The sequence below is a fragment of the Macrobrachium nipponense genome, chromosome 10 (assembly GCF_015104395.2).
Source record: "Macrobrachium nipponense isolate FS-2020 chromosome 10, ASM1510439v2, whole genome shotgun sequence".
In the NCBI taxonomy this organism is placed as follows: Eukaryota; Metazoa; Arthropoda; class Malacostraca; order Decapoda; family Palaemonidae; genus Macrobrachium; species Macrobrachium nipponense.
The window spans coordinates 101,552,599-101,562,598 of NC_087204.1; the positions used below are offsets into that span (position 1 = coordinate 101,552,599).

The following is a 10,000-nucleotide window of genomic DNA, read 5'->3' on the forward strand; positions in this document are numbered from 1 at the left end:
TTCAAAGGAGTAAAAAAAGAAAAAAAAAAGAAAACTCTCTCATGAACCAGGAGTTTGAGACCCAGTTTCACTTTAGGACAAGTGAAAAGGAGTTTTTATCTTTTTTTTTTTGGGGGGGGGTGGGGGGGGGATATTTTCATGGTCGTTTGTTAATGAAAACTTCCTTGTTCGAGTAGTTGCCTGACAGTCCCTCCCAGAAGAGAAGAGAGAGGAGTGATAGACGAAGAGAGCAGAAGGAGAGCGAAAAGATAGAGAGAGACAAAGGATCAGAAGGATGAGAGAGAGAGAGAAATGTTTCCCTTGATCAGAAGGATGAGTGTGTTACAAGGAGTTACGAGGATTAGGATGTCTCAAAGACTTGTTAGTCCATCCGAGGAGACGTCGTGTGCTCACTTATCTCTCGGGAGAGAGAGAGAGAGAGAGAGAGAGAGAGAGAGAGAGAGAGAATAAGTTTCCCTTGATCAGAAGGATGAGAGAGTTACAAGGAGTTACGAGGATTAGGATGTCTCAAAGACTTGTTAGTCCATACGTGGAGACATCGTGTGCTCACTTATCTCTAAAGAGAGAGAGAGAGAGAGAGAGAGAATGAACAACTGTACATCTCGTAGGATAATCTCCTTTCATTATATTGTACCTGAACGCGGCAACATTTTGCGAGTAAAAAAAAAAAAAGAACTTCAATAATAACGATCTAGTAAACTTCCCTCCACAAAATTATCTGAAATGAATCATCAGCGAAGAAAATAAATCAACTTCCAATTCACATTACAAAATACTTTTTAGAGAATTTTGTGGAAACGTTTAATAATAAAATGATATTTTCAACCGTCAACACAGACAGTTATGACGACCATATGTGGTCGATACCAATCGTCTCTTTGCCCACTGGGACAGACCGATATCACGGGCAATGCATCGGATTCCAATATCTCTCTCTCTCTCTCTCTCTCTCTCTCTCTCTCTCTCAGATGATACCCAGGTATATCCATAATTGCTTGTTTGAAATACCATAACAACAAAAAAATGGTTACAGCAGTCCTATTAGATCTCTCTCTCTCTCTCTCTCTCTCTCTCTCTCTCTCTCTCTCTCTCTCTCTCCTCTCAGTTGATACCCCAGGCATATCCATAATTGCTTGTTTGAAATACCATAAGAAACAAAGATGCAGCAGTCCTATTAGATCTCCTCTCTCTCTCTCTCTCTCTCTCTCTCTCTCTCTCTCTCTCTCCCAGATGATACCCAGGCATATCCATAATTGCTTGTTTGAAATACCATAACAAAAAAAAAAGGTTGCAGCAGTCCTATTAGATCTCTCTCTCTCTCTTTCCATTTCATATTACTCTTGTGTAGTATATGAATCTCTCTCTCTCTCTCTCTCTCTCCCTCTCTTTTTTCCACTTCATATTAATCCTGTGTAGTAATTCAATCTCTCTCTCTCTCTCTCTCTCTCTCTCTCCCTCGGATGGATTAACAAGTCTTTGAGACATCCCAATCCTTGCAACTCCTTGTAACTCTCTCTCTCTCTCTCTCTCTCTCTCCTCGGATGGATTAACAAGTCTTTGAGACATCCTAATCCTTGCAACTCCTTGTAACTCTCTCTCTCTCTCTCTCTCTCTCTCTCTCTCTCTCTCTCATGAATATCCTTTGCAAATAATTCTCATCACCTGGTCTGATATGATCTTACGAGCAAAGATGCTGGTGCAGTCCTGTAAGTCTCTCTCTCTCTCTCTCTCTCTCTCTCTCTCTCTCTCTCTCTCTCTCTCTCTCTCTCTCTCTCTCTCTTGAAACAGCTCGCGCAGAAACACTAATTAACCTTTTCTACCCAAGGCCATCTTACCTCAGTGCAGGTATTTGCAGTTGCTTACGAAAATATAACCAAATTTTCTCTGGGAACAAAAATTTCTTGACAAAGCAAATACAAGTTTTGCTCGCCTGAGGACTGCTGGCCCTCTCTCTCTCTCTCTCTCTCTCTCTCTCTCTCTCTCTCTCTCTCTCTCTCTCTCAAGAAACCTAAGTTGTACCAACCGATAGGTCTATGTTCGTTTAGATAAATCCTGATATTATTTTTCCTGTACTTTATTTATTCTTCATATAGCATGTATCCTTAATTGATGTACGTACGAACACATACTACCTGGTATTAATTTGAGAGAGAGAGAGAGAGAGAGAGAGAGGAGAGAGAGAGAGCATTCTGTTGCTGCTATATCTTTCACAGCTTGTCTCAATAATCATAAAGCGATGCAATTTAACCTAAACATAATATTGTTGAAATGGGGGCCCCTCCCCCTATGAATACAATCCCCCTTCCTCATCCCCCTCCCTAAGAATACCAATCAGTCAATTAGAATTAACAAACTCACTTTGAAATAAAATAAAAAATTCATCTACGTAATTATTTACCAAAGATAAATTTGTAATCAATTATCCAATCACATTTAAACGTCTTGACAAATCCAATGACAGGTATTGGGACTCATGCCTATTCCAAAATGTCTACTACCCCTTCCCACCACCCAACACCTCCCCCACTCCTGGATCCTCCAGAGAGCAAGGACGCCACTGTAATTCCAGGTGCCAGCTGTCCTAATTAGAATTTGCTAATGGCTAAAATGATCCCCAAATTATTCTAATTAGTTATGCCAAATACCCGACTAGCCGAACGCGACCGCAATCTCTGGGGGCATGAATATGCATATGTCTTTGTGGATAACTGGGGCTGATTATTATGACTCCTCGTATCGAACGCGTCTCGACTTCCCGTTTTCTTCAAGTATGAGGCAACGGGGTGTGTATATCGTATTCCCGTTTTCAGTGAGAAGAAAACGCTGACTAGTCAGATTTATTAATATACGATAATACAGGGTGTCCATAAAGTCCCAGTACCATTACAAGTATTTATTGCTCAGAAACCATATAACAGAGTAATGCAGTTTTTTGTAGAATGTTCTACATTTCCTCAGGTTTACATTCAGAGCACTTCATTCTGCTAAAAAACTGCATTACTCTATGTTATATGGTTTCTGAGCAATAAATACTTATAATGGTACTGGGACTTTATGGACACCCTGTAATTCCTATATTCGCCAATACTTATCTAGATTTACGATTTTATTTATAGAACAGGAATAACGTAAATAAACTTACCTTCATTGTGAATGAACATTATATATTCTAACGTTTCAATTCATATATTCTCACAAGCGTAAACAAATATACCACAACGAACGTAAAAAAATGCACGATATGAGAATCTGAACATATGTAGTCACCCACGATCTTTTATTTAGTTCCAAAGAACGTCCTGGAGGTCCCTTGGGGACCAAAACGCCACAAAGAACGAAAAGACAAAGACAGAATATTTGATTGTTAGTAGTAACTAACCATCTTTCATTTCGTTCCAAACAACGTCCTAAAAATCCCTAGCAAAACCATCGCAGTACAAGGAACGTAAAGACAAAAAAAAAAAAATAATAGATTCTGAACATATGTAGTCACTCACCAATCCTTTTATTTCAGTTTTAAGAACGTAAAAAAATAGAATCTGAACGTAAGCAGTTAACCAACATCTTTTAAATTCCCTGGCAAACAGACACAGCACAACGAACGTTAAAAATGCGGAATAAGAGAATCTCTGAATGTAAGTAGTCACCCACCATCTATCTTATTTAGTTCCAAAGAACGTCTCACGGAGGAACGTAAAGACAAAAAAGATGAGAGAGAGAAACTGAACGTTCGTAGTAACCCACCATCTTTTAGAATTCTTCCAGAATAACGTCCCAATAAGAATCCTTGGAAACAAAACATAAACAAAACAGGAAAATGGCAACAGGACAGTAGTATGTGGTACTCACGTCATAAAGCAACTCCTTGGAGTGCCGAGGTCCCTCCGGAAGACTCTGGCGTCTGGTTGGTGAAGAAGTAGAAGAAGAAGAAGTGGGCGGAGCCATCTTCTTCTCTCCTTGTTGTTGTTGATGTTGTTGTTGTAGGTGAGGGGAATACCCCATGGGAAGACCACTGCTACCAGCAGGAACCTTGACACCCATCCCTACTCCTCCTGCTTGTCCCTGGACTGCTGCAGTCTGCTGAGACTTGCTGCTGCTATTGCTACTGACGGAGGCGTTGCTGGTGGTGTTGATGTTGGCGTCCAAGGAACGAGGCTGGGAGTAGAAGGGGCTCAGGTGTATGGCTCTACCTGCCCAGGAGGGACTTGGGGTTGAGATGCTGCCAGTGCCCCTTGGTTTGCATAGGCATTCCTGCAGATGAAGATTCATTATATCTTTAATTATTTAAATGATGTGGTTTTATTCACCATTTTCCATAAATACTATGGGACAGGTGACCCTATCATGATGAAACTGCGTCTGATTTTTAAGTCTGTTTAATTGACTTAAATGTAATTGCATTTTGAGAAAAATGCTTATTCAAATATTTAATTTTCATTCATTACTGTTAATTAATATTTGAACATAGGCAACCCCATTGAAGATTAAATTAATCTGAAATTTAGAATTCCCTTTAGCTGACTTGTAAGAAAGTTATTATGAGTTCTAAAGAATGTAATCATATTTACCTAGGTTACTTAGACAAAAATGTATACAGGCTGTTCATGATGAATACATTAGTGCCATAAGGTCTGCAGGAGGCCTTTAGAAGGCCTGTTTTATCAAGCGCTAATTACAGAAGCTAATATTGAAATATAAAAAAAAAGCTCCCTTAATTGCCAATTCTATGTAGTTCCCCTCACGAGGGGCATTAAACAGAAACACTTTTAAAAAGACATATAAAGCAGCTTTTCCATGACATACCCACACTTCAAAAATGCCCCAACCACTGGCCACAAGCTGCAGAAGGTCAAAGGTCAACGAACCTACTCAGAAAATCATGAAAATAATAAAGAACTTTTAAACAACGAAATTTCTTACCTGGTGCTGCTCTGAAGACTTTCCGCTGTACACACCCCCGACACCCCGGCCTGTGATAGGCCGCATGTCAGCTACTGACGGCACCTCCAAGCGGTCGCTGATTGGCTGGTGGTCGTGTGACGTCACCTGCAAGCGGTCGCTGATTGGCTGGTGGTCGTGTGACGTCGTCAGGAGCAGTGGGCCTTCATCACCGTCCCCGGGACTTCTTTTGGGACCACCCTCGACTTTAAAATGGGTCTGGCGTATCAGGTAGTTAAGGAATAATGGATTTTTTACTTAATTAATGCACATACATACATACAATCATACCTAGATACATGCATACGGGTTACTTTAGTCCTGTTATCTTATAAGCTGATGGTAAATATCCATAGACAATATCACTGAGGCTGGCCGTGATTGGCTGAAAGCTCACAATGTCCGCCAACCGCCAGATGCCATAACCAAAAATCATCAAAATCCAAAAATAAATATTTATAATCTTCAAATTAACTTTTTCAGTGGTTGATTAGGCTTTCTGAGGAAAAATTGGCAGCTTGTTTCTAACCTATCCCAGGTAACAGCGATAATTAATGGTTAAGAGCTTAGCTAATTCCTGAACGCCATAATTAAGACCCATTACCAGAGTAATTTAAGCAGTTGCAACGCCCAACGTCTCACCTGCTCATTGGTATTACCATAAATTTTCACCCTGATGTTAAATACGGTTCTTCAGTACATATAAAGGTTTTATTTATATACATGCAGTTCATTGGAATAACCATAAATGTTAAGTCCGATGTAAGTATGACTATGGTTTAATTTAAATAGTTACTTATTTTACTGACATATATATACAATTATTAGTACAAATTTGTCCACACAGACATAATACAAAATATACAAAATAGACAGTAATCTCTTTTGTTCTTGCATGTACATGGCCTACAAAGAAAAATACAGCATCAAGTACAAATTACATAAGCCTATATGAATATAAAAAACGAAAAAAGAACTTTCTATCGAGAAAAAACGTAGTCACATCACTATCCAGTATCAAGTCCTGACATACATAATGCTTGAAAAAACAAAAACAAAAAAAGGGAAAGTTTACATGCAGTTCGCGTATGAAATTCGACATTAATCATCGCTTCGACGACACCAAAGGCCTCATATCTAACCCCTGACTCAACTTCCTATACAAATCAGTGTCAATATATAATAGTAATAGCCACAACAACCTCTCATTTACCTGTCCATACCTAACGTCACCTACTCGACAGGTATAACCAACCCCCTTCTTCTTTTTCTTCTTCATCTTCTTCTTCTTTTTCTTCTTCTTCATCATTCAACCTATCTTTGATCGTTCCGTCCCGACAGGTAACTCAATCTTCTGTGTCATGTACTGAGCGTTAACAGATGACGCGAACTTTAAAAAAAAAACGCTCTACCTTCAGGCACTAGACAAACGGCGGGACGACAATAGATCATCGTATACTGAGGGCGGTGGCACAAGGCTCTCCATTGTGTATGCAAGAGCAGGGGCGCGGGTGGTTGAATATTTCAGGGCTAACAAATTGTAACTAGGTGTGCGTGTGTGCGCGCGCGCGTGTGTGTGTGTGTGCGTGCGTGGGAGGAGGATGAGATCAAATTAAAGCAACAAAAATACGTATTCGCCGGTGAACGCTGAGGAATCCGCTGCAATATGCAAAATTTAAGCTAGCAAACATTTCCCTGCAAACACTGCATGGTTGCATATTTCATGCCTGACAAATTGTATCTCGCGTGTGAGTGTGTGTGTGTGTGTGTGTGTGTGCGTGTGCGTGCAAGGCTGCACGTGCGTGGGAGGACAAAGAAGAGAATGAATTGTAGCGAAACAAAAGCATATTCGACGGTGAACACCGAGTATCGGTTGGAATATCAAAAATTTCAGCCAGCAGACATTTTCTTGCAAACACTGGATGGTTGAATATTTCATAGATCTCCTTGTGTGTATTTGTACCTCCTGCGTGTGTGTGTGTGTGTGTGTGTGTGTAGCTCCTAAGTGTGTGTATGTGTATCTCCTGCATGTGTGAGTGTGCAAGCAAGCCCCTCCCCCTCGCGTGGGAGGAGTAGAAAGAGAAAAATGAATCGTAGCAAAACAAAAACATATACGACCAGCCAACGCCAAGTAACACAAACATCCCCCAAAAACCCCCCAAAAAAAAACTCAGTTACCAAACGTTTTGCAACAAACACGGGAAACCACAACCTGATATTCGATGAGGAATAAGAGTGGATTCTGTAATCATTTTAGCCAGCAATCATTTCGAGCACACACATAGATACTGGTCGCAAAGCATCCGTATTTGCTATAGGTCTATTAATAGTCTACAGCAGAAGCACCGTAAGGAAGCTATGCCCAAATTAAGTCACGTTGTACAAATTTCTATACCTTCCACGTATCGATTATGATGGCAGCAATTAACGACAGTGTATTGGCTCTCTCTCTCTCTCCTCTTCTCTTCTCTCTCTCTCTCTCTCTCTCTCTCTCTCTCTCTGGGAGTTATCTCATTACCCATAGATCATTTTAACGTTACGTAGAATGAACACAGTGGTTCTTATACTGTAGGATATGTGGATCTCTCTCTCTCTCTCTCTCTCTCTCTCTCTCCTCTCTCTCAGGGAGTTAATCTATCACTCATAATTGTTTTCCTTAGGTAGAATGTACATGTATATGAAAACGCAATGACTATCACTCCCTCTCCCTCTCCCTCTACCTCCTCCTCCTCCTCCTCCGCCTCCTCCTCCTCCTCCTCCTCCTCCTCCTCCTCCTCCATTAACAATAATAATAATAATATACTGAAGAAGACCTTCATTAATACGTTTTAATAGCCATATTTTCAATCATAAAATAATAATAATAATAATAATAATAATAATAATAATAATAATAATAATAATAATAATAATAATAATAATAATAAGGCGATACTCAAGTCAAAACTCAAGCAGCCGGAAAATATGATAAAAGCCAATAAACACCATGGGTGCAGTGCCAGTAATCAGATACAGCGCAGGAAATAGTGGAATGGACGAAGGCAGAACTCCGCAGCATAGATCAGAAAACCAGGAAACAAATGACAATACACAAAGCACTACACCCAAGAGCAAATACGGACAGACTATACATAACACGAAAGGAAGGAGGGAGAGGACTACTAAGTATAGAGGACTGCGTCAACATCGAAAACATAACACTGGGGCAATATCTGAAAACCAGTGAAGACGAGTGGCTAAGAGTGCATGGAAGAAGGACTAATAAAAGTAGATGAAAGACCCAGAAATATACAGAGGACAGGAGAAAGACAGAAAGAACAGAGGACTGGCACAACAAACCAATGCACGGACAATACATGAGACAGACTAAAGAACTAGCCAGCGATGACACATGGCAATGGCTACAGAGGGGAGAGCTAAAGAAGGAAACTGAAGGAATGATAACAGCGGCACAAGATCAGGCCCTAAGAACCAGATATGTTTTCAAAGTATGATAGACGGAAATAACATCTTCCCTCCCATTAGTAGGAAGTGCAATACGAAAAATGAAACCATAAACCACATAGCAAGCGAATGCCCGGCACTTGCACAGAACCAGTACAAAAAGAGGCATGATTCAGTGGCAAAAGCCCTCCACTGGAGCCTGTGCAAGAAACATCAGCTACCTTGTCAGTAATAAGTGGTACGAGCACAACCTGAAGGAGTGATAGAAAACGATCAGGCAAAGATCCTCTGGGACTATGTATCAGAACGGATAGGGTGATACGTTGCAAACAGACCAGACGTGACATGATTGACAAAGTCAAGAAGAAAGTATCACTCATTGATGTCGCAATACCATGGGACACCAGAGTTGAAGAGAAAGGAGAGGAAAAAATGGATAAGTATCAAGATCTGAAAATAGAAATAAGAAGGATATGGGATATGCCAGTGGAAATCGTACCCATAATCATAGGAGCACTAGGCACGATCCCAAGATCCCTGAAAAGGAATCTAGAAAAACTAGAGGCTGAAGTAGCTCCAGGACTCATGCAGAAGAGTGTGATCCTAGAAACGGCACACATAGTAAGAAAAGTGATGGACTCCTAAGGAGGCAGGATGCAACCCGGAACCCCACACTATAAATACCACCCAGTCGAATTGGAGGACTGTGATAGAGCAAAAAAAAAAAAAAAATAATAATAATAATAGTAAAACACTTTGCAACTACAACACACAAAATATATCAAAGTTATATCGTATCTCTCACGGTTGGAATTAAACAAATGTTAGATCCTACTATTCTCCGATCGTCTAGTATATCAAAGCTACATCGAATCTCTCGTGGTTTTAAATACACAGATGTTAGATTCAGATTCTGAATTATTCTTCGACCGTCGGTGGCACCGTGGCATTTGAGAAGGTTCAACCAGCCCGGTACGCTGGCCTATTAGTCATAATGCTTACAGTAAGGCTGACGTTTTAAGGTGAGAGCCATTTGTCATTTGTTTGCATAAATCCCTATCTGGCCTCGATCCAAATGTTCAGTCTGCGCGCGCATTTCGCGTTTTCGTTTCTTCTCGCGCAAGTTTTTTTTTTTTTTTTCAAATAGATTGTGGCTTTTTTTAGATTTTTTGATAGGTTGTGATTTTTTTAAAGGCGTTCGCGTGTTGTAGTTGCATAACATTAATATATATATTGTATATATATATATATATATATATATATATATATATATATATATATTATATATATGATATATATCCACACTTTAATATATATCATAAATATATACTTATATGTATAATAAATGATTTTATATAATATATATATATATATATATATATATATATATATATATATAATATATATATATATATATATAATTCAAATCACATTTCCGTGATTCATATACATATATCGAGTTACAATGTCCTTTAGTATCTAATTCGCTCTTCTCGGAATTAATTATATTTTCATATATGCTTAACCGAAGGAGAATTTTTTTCTCGATAATAGACTTGCCTGGACCAGGGCGCGAACCCATGGAGCCTTTCAAAATCCAGGAACGTTCCTGGATTTG

The 10,000-nt window shown here is 39.6% G+C and overlaps 1 protein-coding gene across 11 annotated transcripts in view; it reads right to left on the reverse strand.

Moving 5' to 3' along the window:
• LOC135223820 (mucin-2-like) overlaps nucleotides 1-10,000 on the reverse strand; it is a 503,176-nt gene that overhangs the window by 377,594 nt on the left and 115,582 nt on the right. For 10 of the 11 annotated variants that reach the window (XM_064262658.1, XM_064262652.1, XM_064262653.1 and 7 more), the window contains 2 exons: nucleotides 4,921-5,162; nucleotides 3,850-4,251 (listed from right to left, as the gene is read on the reverse strand). In XM_064262658.1, the coding sequence (XP_064118728.1) occupies nucleotides 3,850-4,251; nucleotides 4,921-5,162 (644 nt within the window). The remainder of the gene's footprint in view (nucleotides 1-3,849; nucleotides 4,252-4,920; nucleotides 5,163-10,000) is intronic. The other variant, XM_064262663.1, reaches the window with a different exon arrangement.